Here is a 21,789-nt window from a genome sequence, read left to right on the forward strand (position 1 = left end):
TCGCTTGTTCCATCACTCATATGAGAATATTCAATCCTCTTCTGCTGATCAAACCAGAGTCCATCCTTTCTTCATCCACACGCCACCAGCGGATACCTTCCACAGATGGAGATCCGAATAAAATACCAAAATATCAAATAGCTCCCTCTACATTACATTTGTGTGCTTGGCATCCTTGAATAAGAGTGTGCTCAACAATGGGCCCTGATTTGATACCAGAAGAGTATAATTAAACCAATATACATGTTGGTTGTTCCTCAAAAACATTCCCTCCAACTGTCTCCCCTACCCTCCATAGCCATGCTGTCAAAGTCATGTGTGACATGTTACAACAATGACAAAAGGAGGATGACAAATGCTCGGAAAGTAAAGGCTCAGATGTCACTTTACATTGTAATATCCATATTTTGGTCTCCGACTTCAAATTTGTTCCTCATTTCTCTCAACGTTGCCCTGAACTACCATTGTCAATGTCGTTTCCCATTCACAATAAGAATAACCATGTTTGTTTTTGCAGTTGAGATTACTTATCTCTTTAGCATTTCATGATATTTCAATGAGAATCTGTTTTGAGCCAGAACACCTACCAATAAATGTTCAGTAAATAAAAAGATGCATGCACACTAGAAACCATTAAAACACTATCAAACGTGAACCAGAATCTCCATGTGCCATTCAATACCAGGCATGCAGCATTTACATTGACTCTGGGAATTTGATTTGATTTGATTTGGCCTCATTGATTACCCAGGAGAGTGGAGGAAGGATGGAGGTCTACTGGTCACAGAGAGTGAGAGAACTTTGGAGACATCATCTCTACCCTGTTTGTTCTGAGCCAAAATGGGTCATTTGCTGCAAATATGAACAGAATGGAGGTCCACATGGTGCTGAATTAGAAGCACCTGCTGCAGGAAGAGAGCGTGTCTGCCAAGTACTGGGAAAGTTACACATTGAAGGATTGCTCATTTAAATATGTGCAGGAGGAACAGACATTTGAATGAGATTATACAAGAAGTATTGTTAGATGAATTTCAATTTGAGGGCATTACATGCTATCTTTTTTCCACCCTCTTTCCCACTGAAAATGAGGATAATGACTATAACAATGTGGATGGGTGTGAAATTGGCAATGTTGTTGCCATATAACAAAGCCCGTCAGTGATTAAACCCCGACAGGCTCTCTCCTCCCCTTTCATGTGAGCACACGCGCACAAGTGCGCTCAAACACACACAAGTGCGCTCAAACACACACACACACACACACACACACACACACACACACACACACACACACACACACACACACACACACACACACACACACACACACACACACACACACACACACACACACACACACACACACACACACACACACACACACACACACACGTAAACAAACATATTCACAAACATCCAATTAGAAAATATAGAGACTTTATGTAAACCCATTATCTGTTTGAGATACATGGAACATCATGCTAAGACATCACATCAAAAATCCCCTCACCTTTTCCAATACCCCCTTGTGTCACCCCGCTGCAGAAAATGCCTTAGTAGAGGAGCGCTCTGCACTTCCAGAGTCTCCCTGATCAGATGAGGAGCCCCTTTATCACTCTTATATCCTCCAGTGTGTGTGTGTATGTGTGTGTGCTGCTTACACAGCCTCACAGACAGCAGCAGCAGGTTGATACACACAAAGACAGTGAACGCTTCCTGGTGCAGAGCCCTTTTGAAGAACTTTGAGCATTCCTCTCCTACAGCACGGTCTCCTCCTACACAGAGGTAAGGACACCTGGAACGAAGGGTTACGGCAGTATACAGGGGGTTACTTTTTGTCTCTTGCATGGAGTAGATGTTGTGCATTTTACAGTCCTGTCGCGTCTAAGCAACATGCATTGTTTGTCAGCACCGATCTACAACGACATCGATATGGAATCCGGACGGGGTGCCAAACACTGCTGAGTATATAGGAATGTATCATGTCATCTATCATGTATCACTCTTTATCTCAGGGAGGTGAGAGGATTGCTGTAGGCTTGAGATTGTGGTTTATTAGTTGACTCCGGATACAATGCTCTCTGCCTCCTGCTGTATTCTCAATTTCTCTTCCTTTGTTCATATTTGAGTGTATCCAATGCATAGACAAGAAGAAGGTAATAACATCTTGCAGGAGGATGCGTGGGCATGGTATATAGAATATTATAAACTGGGTGGTTCGAGCCATGAATGCTGTTTGGCTGACAGCCATGTTATATCAGACCGTAAACCACGGGTAATGACAAAACATTTATTTTTACTGCTCTAATTACATTGGTAACCAGTTTATAATAGCAATAGGGCACCTCGAGGGTTTGTGGTATATTGCCAATATACCAATATATCCAGGCACTCTGCGTTGCATCGTGCATAAGAACAGCCCTTAGCACGGGTATATTGGCCATATACCACACCTCCTTGTGCCTTATTGCTAAATTAATCTACAGTACATGGAGAACACTAACAAAGAAAGAGCACCTCCATCATCTCCCACCCATTCCCAGGTTCAGGTTGATCTGTCAACAGCAGTGGGAGGTATAGAGAAGAAAGGAGATGATAAACACTGAGGGGGCTTTAATCTTCACCAATTCCAATTGGTACATAAAAGCAGAAAGGAACATGTAGACAAATGAAAACTCAATCAGGCAGGTGTCCTAGTTAGAGGGAGTTGATGTTTTCATTTTTTTCTTCATAATGTGAGTGGGAGGATTACAGGCTCAGTCATACACACATTCAGCAGAGTTGTCACGATATTAGCTAAGTATCTAGATCTCTGGTCTGAACCACAAAAGTTTACAATACAAGACAAGACCGTTAACCTCAAAGAATTTCACACAGAGGGAATATCAACTCCATTATGGTATTTTTTATTTTATTACAAATATTAAATCTTCCTCATTTAAAAATGCTCCAATGCAACTAATCTTGCCCTACTGCAGAGGTTTATGATACTGTAGGATATAGGGATATGGAAGGATAATTGTGTTTAACTGCATTGATTGGTGTTTTCGCGACCAATAAAAATGAGATTTGATGATAGCGCTGGTGGGAGTATCATGTATAATGAGTACTCATGCCATGTTCATCGAGGAAAGAGAGAAGTTGGCCTGTCAGTTTCATACTTTGTCCCATGGGCAGTGGTTGTTGTGAAGAGGTCCCTGCAGTCCCCAAACAGTGGCTGTGTTTGATACTCCTTGCTGCGAGTCTGCCTCCACCCTGCAAATCTTGAGCCCGTCGGAAGCCAGTCCGTCTATGGACTCGTTTGGGGAGCTGTCAAGTCAACTTCTCACTGAACCTCTCTTCTCTTCACACAATCAATATGTGAGATTCTCGCCAGGTGTCTTGCTCCTGTTGGAAGGGTGTAGATCGAAGACAAACCGTGCTTCGCTGTTAATGGACTGTGTCTGTGTGCTTCTGGGTCATTACTGCTGTCACATTATAAACGATGGGACTGTGCATCAAGGGCCAGTCCAGGGAAAGATTTTCCTCTCCGTTTTTTAATCATGGTGGCATGCGCAAAACGTCCAATAGTACAACATAGTTTTACAGATACAGATTCCTTCTCCAGCCTGACATTTTAAAAAGCTCTTTGCTCTCATTTCCCCCTGTTGCTGGTTCTCTCTCCTACCCCTTTTTCTTTCGTTTGAGCCAATGATCCCAGATGGTGACAGATCCCTGCCTCGTGTTAAGGCTCCACTTGAGCAGTGAGATGACATCTGGCGAGGATGTGACTAATAAAAGGGACAGAAGCGGCAGGGACCCTTCATACCATGTCGGATACCAGGGTCCTCCGACTGAAGTGTGCATTTTGATATGCATTCTCACAGATGTACTCAATTTGTCTTCACCGTGGGGCTGCGCTGTCGAAGAAAACAGATCAATGTGATCCCCAATGTCAATGGTGCAAAGATAGTAAAATAAAATAAAAACATCCTTATTCAAAGCAGATGTAGGTGATGCTAAGCAGAAATGTACATTGTGTAAATGCAGAGAGAAGGGTGGTGAGTTTATTGAGAGGAATATCCATAGCCAACCCTTAACTTGACATGTTATTGTAAATGTAAGCTAATGTACGCACATCTCCTTTGATAAATGTGCCAACTAAGCAAATGAACTATTGTTCACAGATCCAACGATAGGATGATACGCCTATGGTATCAGCCATATGTCTGGGTGGTAACTATGGCATCGTGGCGGTACACCTCATTGTCATGTATAATTACATGAATTACCACAGATAGCTAAAAGAGGGATGCTATTATCCTGGAATTAGGTTTGAGCAGGTCATGTTCAGAGGCTGATCATATGGGAGAGAGGGGATTATTTCACCACATTATGCCCATGACAAAGATTGAGTGGCTCGCTTGAGAGTGCCTCTCATTACCTTTAGGTGTGTGGCAATGATGTTCTTTGAACATGTAAAAACACATTTCGTACACAAGTCTCATTTTAGTTACTAAAATGTACGCTTTTAACTTGTTTTCTCTCTGTGTTCTCTGTTCATTTTCATGATTGTCCTCTGTGCAGTATATGCTGTCAATTGAAATAAGAAGTATAGAAGAAAAATAGGAATAAATAAGAGGAGCCACTTGTCATATTTCAAAATAGACCCATGGTGGGTTTGAAAAACAAACCAAAACATGAGAAGCAACTGAAAAGGGCACTGGATATGATTCCACTGTGTTTCTGTGTGTCTGTTTAATTGAAACCCTGTGTATCAGACAACATGAGCCTGAAATATGCTGTAGCAACATGATGATGTCTGATTAACATAATCCTACACAAATAACACCCGGATTGCTGTTGGGTATGCTGGGTTATTGAAAACCTAATTATCAGGGTATCATTTTCAAAGCTGTTGATGTTTACCCTTGACAGCAGTGCTATTGCCACGGTTATGTGCTTTCGCAAATTAGTTTGTGCTTGATTACATGTTTTTGTGGGTCATTGCCAGATTTGGAGGTTTTTGTAATCCTGTCTCCCTCCCTACAAGATTCAGCAGACAAAGCGTTTTCAACTGTGCTTCCGGTGGGTGGGTTTAACTCAAGGTATTATTGGGAGCAATGGACATATTTGTTCTTGAGCACAATGGGTGTTTTGTGTGCAATTCTGCTTGCAAACATTGGAACTGTAAGGATGACATGCACTGTACTGTATTAAAACATGTACACTCTTTATGGGGACACAGAAAACACATCTGATATCCATGTCTGAAAAGCTGTGGAGACATATGAAACCGTACATGGTAGTGACAAGTGCTTCTTTCATTTTGACCCTAGCAGATGGGAGGGGGGGGGGGGGGGGTTGTGTCCTCACCCAGGAACAATGGCCCTCTGTTTATTGTTTCATCCACAGAGTCCACAGAGGGATAGAAAAGGGGAAAGAAAAATGTCATAGGAAAACCACTATATGAACACTTAAAAGTAGTAGCCTCTGCCTCAGAGAGAACAGCAGTGAACCCATCAAACCACATCTGATCTCAGCTAGATATACTATACGGTGCATTTGGGAAGTATTCAGACCCTTTCACTTTTTTTCCACATTTTGTTAACTTACAGCCTTATTCTAAACTGGATGATTTTTTTTCTTCTTCTTCTCATCAATCTACACACAATACCCCATAATGACAAAGCAAAAACTGTTTTTGAGAAATGTTAGCAAATATATAAAAAATAAAGTGAAATTTCCCATTTACATAGGTACTGAGACCCTTTACTCAGTACTTGGTTGAAGCACCTTTGGCAGCAATTACAGTCTTGAGTCTTCTTGGGTATGGCGCTACAAGCTTGCCACACCTGTATTTGGGGAGTTTCTCCCATTCTTCTTTGCAGATCCTCTCAAGTTCTGTCAGATTGGATGGGGAGCGTCGCTGCACAGCTATTATCAGGACTCTCCAGAAATGTTTGATCGGGTTCAAGGACATTCAGAGACTTGTCCCAAAGCCACTCCTGCGTTGTCGTGGCTGTGTGCTTAGGGTCGTTATTGTCCTGTTGGAAGGTGAACCTTCACCCCAGTCTGAGGTCCTGAGTGCTCTGGAGCAGGTTTTCATCAAGGGTCTCTCTGTACTTTGCTTCGTTCATCTTTCCCTCGATCCTGACTAGTCTTCCAGTGCCTGCCACTGAAAGACATCCCCACAGCATGATGCTGCCATCACCGTGTTTCAACATAGGGATGGTGCCAGGTTTCCTCCAGATGTGAATCTTGGCATTCAGGCCAGAGTTCAGTCTTGGTTTCATCAGAACAGAGAATCTTGTTTCTCATGGTCTGAGAGTCTTTAGGTGCCTTTTGGCAAACTCCAAGCGGAGTGGCTTCCATCTGGCCACTCTACCATAAAGCCCTGATTGGTGGAGTGCTGCAGAGATTGTTGTCCTTCTGGAAGTTTTTCCCATTTCCACAGAGGAACTATGGAGCTCTGTCAGAGTGACCATCGGGTTCTTGGTCACCGGCCTGACCAAGATCCTTCTTCCCCAATTGCTCAGTTTGGCCGGGCGGCCAGCTCTAGGAAGAGCCTTGGTGGTTCCAAACTTCTTCCATTTAAGAATGATGGAGGCCACTGTGTTCTTGGGGATGTTCAATGCTGCAGAAATGTTTTCATACCCTTCCCCAGATCTGTGCCTCAACACAATCCTGTCTTGGAGCACTACGGACAATTCCTTCGACCTCATGGCTTGGTTTTTGCTTTGACATGTACTGTCAACTGTGGGACCTTATATAGACAGGTGTGTGCCTTTCCAAATCATGCCCAATCAATTGAATGTACCACAGGTGGACTCCAATCAATTTGTAGAAACATCTCAAGGATGATCAATAGAAACAGGTTGCATCTGAGCTCAATTTCAAGTCTCATAGCAAAGGGTCTGAATACTTATGTAAATAAGGTGTTCATAATTCGAATAAGCTGTTTTCACTTCGCTATTAAAGGGGTATTGTGTGTAGATTGACGCGGAATTTAAAACAAAATGTAATAGATTATAGAATAAGGCAGTAACATAACAACATATGGAAAAAGTCAAGGGGTCTGAGTACTTTCCGAATGCACGGTACAGTATGTTGCACATATGACATATTATATTTGTTGTATAGTATGTGACATTTTACTTGAGTATACTATGAGAATATACTTCCAGAAATGGATTCATTTCATTGCAAATGTACAATAGGCTAATATTTACGTTCAAGTATTGTACCTTAACTGAGAGTCTACCTATTGCACTTATCTAAATCCCACAACCTAGGCCTGCTTTTGGATCCATCCACACTCCAGGGATGAGACTATTTGGTCCCCATTGGGACTTGTTCATTTCTGAGCATTTGTTTGTTATCACTTCTAGCAGATGGCTCAGCGTGGTGGAATGCTTTTCACCAACAGCATTAAAGTGAGAAAATGCTGCTCTCTCTAACTTATTTTGGACTCCCATAGGCCTAGTTATTTCACAGTGTCCCTAAAAAACAATCACGCACACATGCACACACTCAAAATAGATTTCAGAATATTAAATCATTACAAACAAGCTATCAACATCCAAAATAGAAGTGATGATGTATTCTGTTCATATAGAAAAAATGTATCATTGTAAATTCCTCCAATGTAATTCAAGATGTGATGCAAACAATGTCACATTCACTGTAGGGGAAAGACTCAGCCCTCAGTCATCATCAAAGGCTTTTGCCATGTAAATTGATCCACAAGCGATTTATTTGTCTTTGGATGGAAACAGGGATGATGCGCTCATGGAGCATATTTCAACATGTCACGGCATCAACCATAAAGAAATGAGCAACTTCTTTGCAGCAGCCGGGTCAAATACAGAATGAAGCAAATGCTTGAGGCTGCTGTCATACAATACTGGAACTGTCGTTCATCGATAGCCTCACAGTCCTTAAGGAGCAGCTGAACCCAACAAAAAGATTTCTCTAGTTTAAAACGGCTTATGTTGCATCGATATCATTCAGTGTAAAACTGTACTGTACTAGTATCATTTTTTAATCATAAAGTCAGTATCTTCCAAAACTGAGATTTGCAACAGCTGTTACATTCCTACTTCCATTGGATATTTCACGGGTGATTTCGATCATGCCCATTTTCCCACTAACACAGGATGGTAACATGTAGGGAGAATTGTCACACGGATTGTGCTCTATCCAATTGTACGGCAGAACCTACAGTGAGATAGGCCTGCCCAAATTATTGGAGCGCCTCTGACTTGTTTAAATAAGACAATATGTCACCAATGTTATGTTGAAAGAACACAATTGGCTCATAAGTCCTTTATCGAGTGGCCACTTGCTAATGTGTTTGATAGTGATCATTGAGTCTGTCACTGTTCTGGGCAAAATGAGAATTGAGGCGTTGCGCATCCCAACTGGAACTTGTCAATATTCCAAAAGTCAATATCCATTCGCAACCTATTTTGTAACATGATTTGCTGTGAAACACTGCCAGACAGACGCACACTCCGGTAATAGATAGTGAGAAAGTTGTCAAAACAAAACGTGCAAATGAATTGATTTATCTTAAATTAATTCTGACTCTTTTGAGGGCGAAATGCTGCGACCGTGGCTCAAGAGGGACAAACAACAATAACTGCCAGGGTACGATATAGCAAACATAACACGTCGAACCCACATCTTGTACACAAATCTAGTCTTCCTTCCCGAGCAACAGAAAATCACATGCGGAATCGTTGAGTTCAGTCCCCGCAAGGACGAGAACTATGTGTATTGTGTTCATATCAGCCCAAGTGCTGTTTATAAATAGTAATATCAATCCCATGGGATCTATTTTTTCTGTTTAATTCCTTTACTGTTTGAAATGTTCAGACTCCCCATGGAATAACCTACTGTATGTTGGTAAAGTTAACTTGAGACATTGCCTGAAACTCCTTCTGACAGGTCCGCTTCTGTTGTGGCTTCACTGATGAAGATGAATGTGTACTGCATCAGCAGCATCTCATTAGACAAATATATGTTTTGAACCTCACCGAAGATAGGGACAAATTAGAACTAGGAAATGACAATGATAGTGAATTCTGCCCGCATTGATACTAAAAATCAATATTAATTGCAGCACACACAGACATTTGACACATTATATTTTATTTATTTGTATTGAACCTTTATTTAAGTGTGACTTTATATTTGGGATCAAGCCTTTAAATGGTGAACATAATTATGCTTACTGACCATAATAACTTGCACATAGAGAATGTTAAAACATTCAGCTTAATTCCTTTCGATGATTGCTGTTGATTGCTGGAGTGTTTCTGAGCAAGCTCCTTTGTCAAAGCACTATCACATTTACAAAGATATTGGGTTCAATATAGTGATGAGACAGGAGAGAATTAAGTCGTGATATAATTGATGTTGAGTAAACGGATGACTTCGGGTGAAGCTGAATGTGTGTTTTCTCCAGTTGGTTTGGCACCTCGGACAGCGGAGGGCAAAAAATTATTGTCTATCTTTTTTGTTCCTTCATTAGCTGAGTAAAATGAAAGCCTATGCTAATTAGGAACGGATTAATGCTGCTTCTGTTTGGGGTAAACATATTTTCAAAGCAAATGTCTCAGAGAAGGTTAAATCTTCAATGGATCCAGGTGGTACTGAATCACTAATAACAATCTCACTTGTTTCTGATTTGACTTCGGAACTGAGCTGGCAAAGCCTTGAGCTATTCGATTGTTGACATACAGTCAATTCAGTGTAGAGTATACCTGTTGTGCATTATATTGAGATTAAGCACCTGACTTTGTTGTGTAATTAACTGGGACAATCTTTTTCCCAACAGGAAGATGAAGATACCAGCTAGCAGTCTCCTGATTGGCCTGATGTGTCAGGTAACCTGCATGTGGGCCTTTGCTCGCCTGCCCGAGGATGCAGAACAGCGGTCTGCCTTCTCAGTGGCACGCACCAGCAGCATGGAGGGTGGACCAAAGATGGTGGTGACCTTTGACAAGGAGTATGTTAACATCGGTGGGGACTTTGATCCAAAGGCAGGCATGTTCCGCTGCCGCATCCCCGGAGCATACTACTTCTCCTTCACAGTGGGGAAGTTCCCACGTCGTGACCTGTCAGTCATGCTAATGAAGAACAGGAATGAAGTGCAGGCCATTGTGTATGATGAGAATGTGGGAGAAGAGCGTAAGGTGCAGAGCCAAAGCGCCATGCTGCAGCTGGACTTTGGTGACACAGTCTGGCTCCGCCTTCACGGTGATCCCCGCTATGCCATCTACAGCAACACAGGTCACTACACCACCTTTAACGGCTACCTAATCTACCCTGACACCTACACCTTCCAAGACCCCAAGCATGAGGACCCAACTCGTATGTATGGAAACGAGGCGGCTGCCAATGACCACACCCTAACTGACCAAGATGGGCGAGGAGAAAGGGACAACATAGAGAAGAGAGAGGAGGTAGAGGATGAAGAGGGGGACCAGAGGTCGGCCTTCTCTGTTGGCCGCACTCAGAGCATCGTAGGGGTGGACCAGGGCTTCCCAGAGCACCGTCCTATCGCCTTTGACACAGACTTTGTCAACATTGGCGCTGACTTTAACGTCACCGAAGGTGTATTCACCTGCCGTATTCCAGGAGCTTACTTCTTCTCCTTCAATGCTGGCAAGCTTCCCCACAAAACACTGTCAGTCAAGCTGATGAAGAACCACCTGGAGGTGCAGGCCATGATCTACGATGACAGTGACACTGAAAAGGCTTTGCAGAGCCAGAGTCTGATGCTATCTCTGCACCGTGGTGATATCGTCTGGCTTTATAGCCACCAGCGCGATGGCTTTGGAGCATACAGCAACCATGCCAAGTATATTACCTTCACTGGATTCCTGGTCTATCCAGACCTCCAAAAACCACCCACCAATCAGCAGCAACAGCAGAGCCGGAAGCCATAAGGGACAGTGTCAAGAACAAAGTTGGCTGTGGACCTACTACACTCAATTATTCTATGTCCAGCTAATTCTTTCAATGGGTTTACTTTGTCAAACTCCAACTTTGGAGTCTTGAATTCAATGAAGATGTTACAACTTGCTAGTATTTCTGATATTTTCAGGATATGATGTCTCAGTTAATACTTACTTATCTGTATTTTTAACATACCTTTATCAAATGTCTTGAAAGGCATGGTTTAATAATGGGGACACTTGTTTTGTGTCAAAATGAGTATTTTTCCTTCATTTTAGAGTGAGTTTCTGCTAAGGCCCGTGTCTGATCACAATGAAATAAAATTACATTTTGAAACCAAAAAGCATGACCTACATTTAGAATAAAATGTCCCTTTACCTTGCAGGGCTGTCCATTGGACGAAGACAGACACCATACTCACAGAGCACATGCTAGTTTTGGACCTTGAGGCACCAGACTCATGATTTCATTTCTAACTTAGAGTTGAATTAATTTCCTCAGATGGTTAATGCTGTGGAGAAAATGTAATATCCTATATCATCCCTTGTGATAATCGTGCCGGATTAATTCACACACCCCAAGAGAGAAAGATTCTGTTCAAATTGTGCCAGACTTCAGCAAATTACAGTCTCAGTTTGAGAGGTCATTTAAACAACATATAAAAATAGCATATAGTCCAATTTTAATGTTAGTTTTACACTCCTGAAAATACTGTATTTTGATTCTCCACATCAGTATTGTGAGCCTATTGGGTTCTCTACACCATCATCTCTGGGTAGTGTTCCTTTTGAATCAGCGTCTTATCAAAAGGCATAAACACAAAATGTGACACAATGAATAATGAGACAGTATTTCAGTAATGGTTAGTCTCCCAGTTCATAGTCATCTACTATGCGAATAGCAGGTTGATGTTCATTGTCATGAACCTTGCCCTGGATGCAGAACTGAGCCATTTGCCCTAGATGGGCCAGCTGCAAAGTCAAAACTGTATTTTTGGTCTTAATTTAAGGTTAGGGCTAGGCATTATGGTTAGCTGTGTAGTTAAGGTTATGATTATAATCAGATTTTATGACTTTCTGGCTGTGCCAGCTAGTGACCACTCTGCATAGCTGCCTCCAGAACAAGATTCATGAAGAAAAACCACTAACCTGCCTGTGACTGCGTTGAGTCAGGCATATACTCACTCCTGTGGTGCTGCCCTTACACAACCTACTTTTGGAGAGCATCCTTCGTCACACTCTTGACTCCCTAATTGTGGCAAATTTTGTACTTTGACGGTGGAATGACTTTTTCGATACAGCGATTTGAAAAATATTTGAAACTGCGTATAATTTTTCAATTTGTATGCGGAAAATGATAGTTTAGCATTTGCTTTGTAGTTCAATTTCAATCATTCTGTGCATGGGCTGCAATAGGAAATAGTCCTCTTGAGTTGAGTGGACCAAATTTGTATAACAGCTTTAATTCTATTTAAAAACCACTAGCATGATAACTTGAGGGAGTAAGGAACCCACCAAAAGTATTATTTCTTAAGAGTTCAGTGAGATCAATTTCCAGAGATAACAAGCATTATGATTTTTGGAATTGAGTCTTACAGAATATTTTGACTTATAATTTCATGCATGCTGTCATGGAGAATAATCGTTTAACAGCTTTGCAGATATTTGTAATGATACCGTATTTCTATCCATACGTGATTTTTGGTAAATAACTTTGTTGTAAGTGGTATGTTGGTGACTTGTGCTTATATCTTTGTCCTTACAAAGGAATGATTGTAAACTAAATAACATTTTGCCCTGGGTACATTCAACCCATGTGTTAGTAGTCAGCTTCTTGTTGGCTCCTTGAGATGTTCAAAATATTTCTTATACAATGGATGCTTTGGAACATGTGAAGCAGAATAAATAAAAGTTCATGTTTATTTTTCTGTGCTCTTATTGGTAGAAGGCACATCTGTCAGTGAACTTCACCATGCCCATAGGGAGAGTTTATTTCAGCATGATGCTAATCGACTCGAGACATAGATCAACATCAATAATATTCAAATCAATTGGATCCAATAATAATATTTAAACACGTAAAGCATACGTGGTCTTGAATAGAAGTCTAAAAATGTCACAATATAACCTGCACCATGGTATCACACTTCTACAGATCTGCTTTTTAATATGCACACAGTGCCCTCTTTTGGTTTGCTATGGTAAGGCAGGTAAAGGTCTGGGTTTCCATCCATGATTCTACTGTATCTTAGTCACTTCTGCTCTGACGTCGCTCGTCCATATATATATATATTAGTCTTAATTTATTCCTACTTAGGTGTGTATGTGTGTAATTTGTTAGATATTATTGCACTGTCGGAGCTAGAAGCACAAGCATTTCTCTACACCCGCAATAACATCTGCTCGTCACGTGTATGTGACCAATAAAATTTGCTTGTACTAGTGCTATAGTTTAAACATACACCGTCAAAATGTAGTCACTATTCAGCACATCCAACTAATTAAAAAAATATCAAGACAAACAAAATGGTTTAGCTTTTGGTTTTTATTTACATAAATACTTGAGTGGACTCAAGTGGGACATGAGTCCATCAACAGTACGGAAATATTAAATACAGGGATTTTATCTCTGGGGTAGATGGTTACTTGTCAGCTGGCTTATCCCCAGCTGGCAGCTCAGGTGCCTTGGCCTCACGGTGGGCTGGGAACACCTCCCACGGACTGTTCAGGTCAAACTTACGAAACTCCTGTGAGAGCTCCACAGGCTCTGCCACCACGCGCTTCACCTCATCATCATAACGCACCTGAGATGTACCAGATGGACAGAATGAAGAACATGGTAGATACCAGCGGAGGCTGATGAGGGTAGGACGTCTCATAATAATAGCTGGAACGGAGCGAATGGAAATGGCATCAAAACTACGGAATCCATACGTTTGATACCATTCCACTCATTCAGCCATTAGCACGAGCTCGTCCTCCCAAATTAAGGTGCCACCAACCTCTTGTGGTAGATACAATACTTTAGTATTGTGAAGTCGCATGTACAGATCTTAGGATAGGATTAGGTTATAATTTGGCCTTTAATGCATGTGCACGACATGGGACATTTCTCAGCATTCTTATCTGACCTTACCTCCACAAATCCTGACAGTGGGAAGTCCTTCCTAAACGGATGCCCCTCAAACCCATAATCTGTCAGAATACGTCTCAGGTCAGGGTGGTTGGCGAAGAAAACTCCATACATGTCCCACACCTAACAACACAAGCACAAAACATATACTTTCATAGTATTGGAAAGGAAGTGTTACCAAAAACCTAAGTTTACCAGTAAACTACCAGAATTTTGGTAACATTCAAGTTTTTATTTTTGTGACTTCTAATGGCCTTTTAGGGTACTTCAGATTATCCAGGCGTCTGTAGTTCTCTGGCCCTGTGTGGCCTTATAACATGTAAAACATATAAAATAATCAAAACACAGTTAAATAAATAAAAATTAATGACAAAGCTGTAAAACATTATCCTAAATATAAACCATCAATTTAGTGAATATCATTGTAGTTTAATATATAGTTGAAGTCTGAATTTTAAATACATTTAAACTCAGTTGCACAATTACTGACATTTAATCCTAGTAAATATTCCCCGTCTTCGGTCAGTTAGGATCACCACTTCTGACCCACTCCCAGTGGGTCAGAAGTTTACATACACTCAATTAGTATTTTGGTAGCATTGCCTTTAAATTGTTTAACTTGGGTCAAACATTTTGGGTAGCCTTCCGCAAGCTTCCCACAATAAGTTGGGTGAATGTTGGCCCTTTCCTCCTGACAGCTGGTGTAACAGTCAGGTTTGTAGGCCTCCTTGCTTGCACACGATTTGTCAGTTCTGCCCACAAATGTTCTATAGGATTGAGATCAGGGCTTTGTGATTCTTAAGCCATTTTGCCACAACTTTGGAAGTATGCTTTGGGTCATTGTCCAGTTGGAAGACCCATTTGCGACCGAGCTTTAACTTCCTGACTGATGTCTTGAGATGTTGCTTCAATATATCCACATAATTTTCCTTCCTCATGAAAGCTTCTATTTTGTGAAGTGCACCAGTCCCTCCTGCTGCAAAGCACCCCCACAAATGATGCTGCCACCCCCGTGCTTCACGCTTGGGATGGTGTTCTTTGACTTGCAAGCCTCCCACTTTAACTCCTAACATAACAATGATCATTATGGCCAAACAGTTACATTTTTTGTTTCATCAGACCAGATGACATTTCTCCAAAAAGTATGTTTGTCCCCATGTGTAGTTGCAAACCATAGTCTGGCTTTCTTATGGCGGTTTTGGAGCAGTCGCTTCTTCCTTTCTGAGCGGCCTTTCAGGTTATGTCGATATAGGACTCGTTTTGCTATAGATACAGATACTTTTGTACCTGTTTCCTCCAGCATCTTCACAAGGTCCTTTGCTGTTGTTCTGGGATTGATTTGCACATTTCGCACCAAAGTACATTCATCTCTAGGAGACAGAACGCGTCTCCTTCCCGAACGGTGTGACGGCTGCGTGGTCCCATGGTGTTTATACTTGCGTACTATTGTTTGTACAGATGAACGAGGTACCTTCACGCATTTGGAAATTTCTCTCAAGGATGAACCGGACTTGTGGAGGTCTACAATTTATATTCTGAGGTGTTGGCTGATTTCTTTTGATTTTCCCATGATGTCAACCAAAGAGGCACTGAATTTGAAGGTAGGCCTTGAAATACATCCACAAGTACACCTCCAAATGACTTCAATGATGTCAATTAGCCTATCAGAAGCCTCTAAAGCCGCGACATCATTTTCTGGAATTTTCAGGCACAGTGAACTTAGTGTATGTAAACTTCTGACCCACTGGAATTGTGATACAGTGAATAATATGTGAAATAATCTGTCTGTAAACAATTGTTGGAAAAATGACTTGTGTCATGCACAAAGTAGATGTCCTAACAGACTTTCCAAAACTATAGTTTGTGAACAAGTGGCATGAATTATCCTTTATATCCCCCCTCCACACACACACACATTTTACTATGTCAACATGTCTTTGTTATTAATATTTGAAAAATGTCAATAATTGGAAAAGTTGCAGAGTTAATTGAAAATAATGCCTTTGTTGATCAGATGCTTTAAAAAAAATTAATTAGGATATTTTATCTTGAACCATATGGTGTCTCCACTAGGAAATCTTGGAGAACATAGACAGATGTATCCTATATTAATATATATAGTTTTAAATGTAGAAATGACCAAAGTCACAATAGATTGCCATAGATTATCTGTTAATTACCAGTAACTTTGTAAATGACTTCTAGCTTGGCAAACCTATCCTTTCATTAGAATTTGCATTTTGGCACGCAAAATATAAATTCTGAGCTGCCAACACAAAAATGTTACATTGAAATCTTAGAATCCTTCAAGTAAAGCATTCTTACGATGTAACGGTCAGACTTACCTCCCTCTCGTACCAGTTGGCTGCGTTGTGGACAGACACAGAGGAGTCTACTGGGGTGAGCTCGTCGGTGTAGGTCTTCAAACGGATCCGGGAGTTGTAACGCAGGGAGAGCAGGTTGTACACAATCTATTCGCCAAAGAAAACAGACTTGGACATAAAAACTTATCCTCTGATTAGATCAGGGTTTATCAAAGTAATCTGGTTCAATTCTATGTTTGTGTCTGAACACACATTCATAACCACAAAAATAACAAAGCACTGTCATGAAGAGAGAGGTATACTATTGGAACAACAGCCTGGGGGTCTGGACGGAATAGTACCTCAAAGCGATTCTGGCGGGTGGGAATGTCAACTGCAGTAAGGTCAATCATGTTTCGGAACTGAGCGTTGCTGTGGTCTCTCAGAAAGGTCAACACAGGGATGACCCCATCAGGGTGGATCATCACCTCCAACTCATTGTAACACGTCACCTGAAGATATAACATGCATCCTTGTGACGTTCATATGGCTTTAAAATGACATTCAATTAGCTATACCAAACGGCAAGCTTTTTAAGAAGGTAAATACAGATTAAAATGACTTAAGTGGTCAATTGTACACTAGGATTTGACACAAGACACCTTTCGGTTGCCAGCTTAATTCCCAAGTGTGGGCTCCTTTCTAACCTTATGTGTATGTTCCCCATGTTTGAGATGCACCATAAGCATTTTGGATTTACAGTACAGTTTCCCTTAAGGGTTGCTCAACATTGTATGATTGTGTGACTGTCTTTGTGTTAAAGCTGACTATTCATTATAGCAGTTGGTGCAATTACATTATCTTACCTGAACTTGCTGCACATATTTAGGAAGCATTTCAGCCACATATTCTCCAAAAGCTGCAAGTTGGTTATGGGTGACCGCATCCTTGGGTCTAACAGTGGCTACACAGAGATAAGGCACATGAAATTGTTTTTTAAAGGATGAGGCAATACAATTATTGTTGCACTCAATCATCTATTGTATTCAGTGTTGCAAAGATCACTGACTGCATTTAAAACTAAATGGTTAGATAATTGTACTACATTGGGGATGGACTAGGACTTTGCGGGGTCAACATACTGAGGATGATTATCTACAATGTGCACCATAAAGACAAATGCCACGGGCTGGGGGAATTCTACTAGACACCGGTATACTCACGTTTTGTTTCAGTAGTCTCGGATCTCGCTTGCATGAGACATGGGCTTCGATTGGCAACTGTAACATATTACATAAAATAACATTACGCACTCAATGTGAGCTAGTTGACTGCTCGTTAACTAGCGGCTAAGCGACTAACACTTTTACATTACTTGACTCAGTTATGGCTACATAACACTGTCATAACAAGGATATAGCTAGCTAATAGATACACTGCATGACCAAAAGTTTTTGGACACCTGCTCGTCGAACATCTCATTCCAAAATAATAGGCATTCATGTGAAATTGGTCCCCCTGTTTCTGCTATAACAGCTTCCACTCTTCTGGAAGGCTTTCCACAAGATGTTGGAACATTTCTGTGGGGGCTTGCTTTCATTCTGCCACAAGAGCATTAGTGAGGTCGGGCATTGATGTTGGGCGATTAGTAATGGCTCGCAGTCAGCGTTCCAATTCAGCCCAAAGGTGTTTGATAGGGTTGAGGTCAGGGCACTGTGCAGACTGCCAGTCAAGTACTTCCACACCGATTTCGACAAACCATTTATTTAAGGACCTCACTTTGTTCACAGGGGCATTGTCATGCTGAAACAGGAAAGGACCTTCCCAATGCTGTTGTCACAAAGTTGGGAGTACCGAATCGTCTAGAATGTCATTGTATGCTGTAGCGTTAACATTTCCCCTCCACTGGAACTAAGGGGCATAGCATGAACCATGAAAAACAGCCCCAGACAATTATTCCTCCTCCACCCAACTTTACAGTTGGCACTATGCATTCGGTAGGTAGTGTTCTCCTGGCATCCACCAAACCCAGATTTGTCTGTTGGACTGCCAGATGGTAAAGCGTGATTCATCACGCCAGAGAACGCGTTTCCACTATTCCAGAGTCCAATCGTGGTGAGCTTTATACCACTCCAGTCAACGTTTGGCATTGCGCAAGGTGATCTTAGGCTTGTGTGTGGCTGCTCAGCCATGGAAACCAATTTCATTGAGCTCCAGACTAACAGTTCTTGTGCTGACATTGCCTCTAGAGGCAGTTGGACAGACAATTTTTACACACTAGAGCACTTGTGTGGCCTGCCACTTCACGGCTGAGCCGTTGTTGCTCCTAGAAGTTTCCACTTCACAATAACAGCACTTCCATTTGACCGGGGCAGCTCTAGCAGGGCAGACATTTGATGAACTTGACAACAGTGCCACGTTGAGTCACTGAGCTCTTCAATAAGGCCATCCTACTGTGAATGTTTTCCTATGATGATTGCATCGGTGTGTGTTTGATTTTATACACCTGTCAGCAACAGCTGTGGCCGAAATAGCCAAATCAACACATTTGAATGTGTGTCCACATACCTTTGTATATATAGTGTATTATAAGCATACATGCATGTTAAGAGTCAAGTTATAAATTGACATGGCAATGTGCGTTCCAGGTCGTCTGTTTAAGTCGTACAGCACAGATGAACAACATCTGACTTGCGTTTAGCAAGCCTCTAGATGCGCAGTGTGACAACTAAAATCCCGACCTGGAACATAACCACTGACTTGCTAGCCAATTTGACGGAAGGTCAAGTGAGAACTGTCTGACTACAGATAGCGCGATCTTAACAACAATATACATGCGTTATCACGCACATTAACTATAAATGAAGACAGCATGTTAGTGCACAGTTAATGCTCGAAATATACTTACGATTCAAAGTCCTGCTAAAACCTCCGCGAACAAAACGCACTAACGACGCCGCCATGTTTTTTCAATGACGTTGTCAATTTTCTTCTTCTGTTTTTTTTTAATGACGCTTGGGTAGTTTAAACGCACAGATAGAACGAGACAGATATTTCACCGGATGTAAATGTAAGGCATCCGCTTGACTTTTCCACTCGAAAATAGGACCAAAACGGAGAATGAAGGATAGCGGGAGCGGATGATGAAGTAAATTCTGAATAAAATGGCGGTAGAATCAAGGAGAATTTGAGTATTGTCCAAAATAATGAAAAACGGACCAAAGTAGTGTACAGAGATGATAATGACCCTTCGTATCTAGTAGGAGTACGGTTTGTTAATGAGGAGCTGCTGAGCAGAGTACCGATTTTGAGTAAACCATGAGTTATCCAAACTGATTTAATACATTTGAAATGTCGTGTGTGTCTCTTCTGAGCAGGGCACCTCTCAATGAGGTTTTATCTGGCGTTTCGTGGGAAGTAGATTTTGAAGAGATTAAACATATTCCTGGAGTGATTTGAAGCACGTCGGGTGAATCGTGTGGTGAAAAGTGAAGTGTGTTCTTTTGTTTTTTGATATGCAGTCTCTTCCTACTCAAGTGCCGTTATGGTATATTAACTACACAGTCAGAGCATTTATCCAAAGGCCAATGCAGTAGGATCATTGTAAAGGTTTTGGTCATGTTTCTTTATTTACCCAGGTAGGCTAGTTGAGCACAAGTTTACATAATTTACAACTGCAACCTGGCCAAGATAAGGCAAAGCATTTCGACACATACAACAACACAGAGTTACACATGGAATAAACACACAATCAATAATACAGTAAAAAAAAAAGTCTATACAGTGTGTGCAAATGAGGTAAGATAAGAGAGGTAAAGGCAATACATAGGCCATGGTGGAGAAGTAATTACAATATACAAATTCAACACTGGAGTGATAGAATATGAATGTGCAAGTAGAGATAATGGTGGTACAATGGAGCAAGATAAAAAAACAGTATGGGGATGAGGTAGTTGGATGGGTTATTTACAGGTGCAGTGATCTGTGAGCTGCTCTGGCAGCTGGTGCTTAAAGCTAGTGAGGGAGATAGGAGTATCCAGCTTCAGTGATTAGCAAGTGTTTGCAGAAGGGAGAAGCAGAGATGTGCACGTTGTGGAAAGGATCATTTGTGTTATAAAAGTGATGAATATGTGACGTTGCAATTGCAGTGGGAACCATAAAGCCATGTCTTCCTGAATGCCACTCAAGGATGAAGGGGAATGAGGTCGCCAAAGTCAGGGTTGTACAGAGCATTTCATATGCAGCAGTTGTGACAAAGGGTTGAGGGTTTGAATGGTGCACCAGAAGAGTAGTGGATAGGCCTACACTTCAGAATGCATTGGTTGCCTTTCACCAGCAGATCCGGACATTTTAAAGGTTAAGAAGGTGGACTGTGTGGCATTTATAGCTATGGTAATTAATGGCACTGCCAAGGTGGAGGGAATGCACGGAAAGATAAAAATCATAGTGATTGCGGCGAAGCAGTTCCCGGGGCTGAAAGATTTGTCAGCAAAAGAGTTACATGCAATATTGGCACAAGCCGTACCACCCTCTCAGGTCCTAGAGGCTGAGAAGGGAGATATGGAGAGCTAAAAGGAAGTGGGAGTTTTGTTTGTTTTGGCAATGTAACTATTTATTAGGTTGGATTACGTTAGTTTTACTATTACGTATGTATTAATAAAATTGTTTGGTTTTAAACCGTCCAGTTGATGGCGGCAATACACCTTTTTGGGTGTAGCCCGCCATAATACCCACAGAAGACGATCAAGTTTTTTTAAAATCGCGTTTAGCAGCGCAAAGGCGAATTGAGTTATTGCAGACGCGCATTCTAGAGTAGGCGTTCCCTAACGGAAAATGCAGATGCGTGCAAGAACTAGCTAGCTCGTGCATGGCTCTGCTCTCCTTGCCCACTATGAGTCATTTGTTCACATTGGAAATGACAGGCAGTGGTCTATCTTGGTTTAATTACATAAATATTTGTTAAAAGGTTTTGCATCACCCCATCTAACTGTGATGAAGTAGAACCAACTGTTGATGGATTTTTGTTTTACCATTTACTTTTAATGCGAATTTCAGACAGGTAATTTAACACTGGATAGATCTCATCTGCTATCTTTTCCTGTACTATATTTAATCCAAAATGTATCTTGGCCTAGTTTAGTTGCCACTCTGTTCAGGTTCATTCCACTCATTGTGGAATGTTAAGAGACCGATATCCAGGGCTGGTGTGGTCTGCAGTTGTGGCCAGTTAATGTACTGCCAAATTCTCTAAAATGTTGGAGGCGGCTTATGGTACTTTCTCTGTCTTGTAACAGCTCTGATGGACATTCCTGCAGTCAGCATGCCAATTGTATGCTCCCTTAACTTGAGTCATCTGTGGCATTGTGTTGTGACAACTGCACATTTCAGAGTGGCCTTTTGTCCTCAG

The 21,789-nt window shown here is 41.5% G+C and overlaps 2 protein-coding genes across 2 annotated transcripts; one reads left to right on the top strand and one right to left on the bottom strand.

Annotated features, from left to right (window-relative positions):
• Positions 1–1,608: 1,608 nt before the first annotated feature.
• Positions 1,609–13,428, top strand: LOC124033174 (complement C1q tumor necrosis factor-related protein 4-like). Its single transcript, XM_046345137.1, has 2 exons — positions 1,609–1,785; positions 9,824–13,428. The coding sequence occupies exons 1-2, from the start codon at positions 1,643–1,645 to the stop codon at positions 10,935–10,937; spliced, it is 1,257 nt and encodes a 418-aa protein (XP_046201093.1). The 5' UTR covers positions 1,609–1,642; the 3' UTR covers positions 10,938–13,428.
• A 45-nt stretch (positions 13,429–13,473) lies between these two features.
• LOC124033175 (NADH dehydrogenase [ubiquinone] iron-sulfur protein 3, mitochondrial-like) lies at positions 13,474–19,428 on the bottom strand. The gene is made up of 7 exons (XM_046345138.1): positions 19,291–19,428; positions 17,606–17,662; positions 17,249–17,346; positions 16,745–16,894; positions 16,425–16,550; positions 14,083–14,202; positions 13,474–13,750 (listed from the first exon to the last, which is right to left on the bottom strand). The coding sequence occupies exons 1-7, from the start codon at positions 19,343–19,345 to the stop codon at positions 13,589–13,591; spliced, it is 768 nt and encodes a 255-aa protein (XP_046201094.1). The 5' UTR covers positions 19,346–19,428; the 3' UTR covers positions 13,474–13,588.
• Positions 19,429–21,789: the final 2,361 nt, after the last annotated feature.

This window comes from Oncorhynchus gorbuscha, linkage group LG04 (genome assembly GCF_021184085.1).
Source record: "Oncorhynchus gorbuscha isolate QuinsamMale2020 ecotype Even-year linkage group LG04, OgorEven_v1.0, whole genome shotgun sequence".
Lineage (NCBI taxonomy): Eukaryota > Metazoa > Chordata > Actinopteri > Salmoniformes > Salmonidae > Oncorhynchus > Oncorhynchus gorbuscha.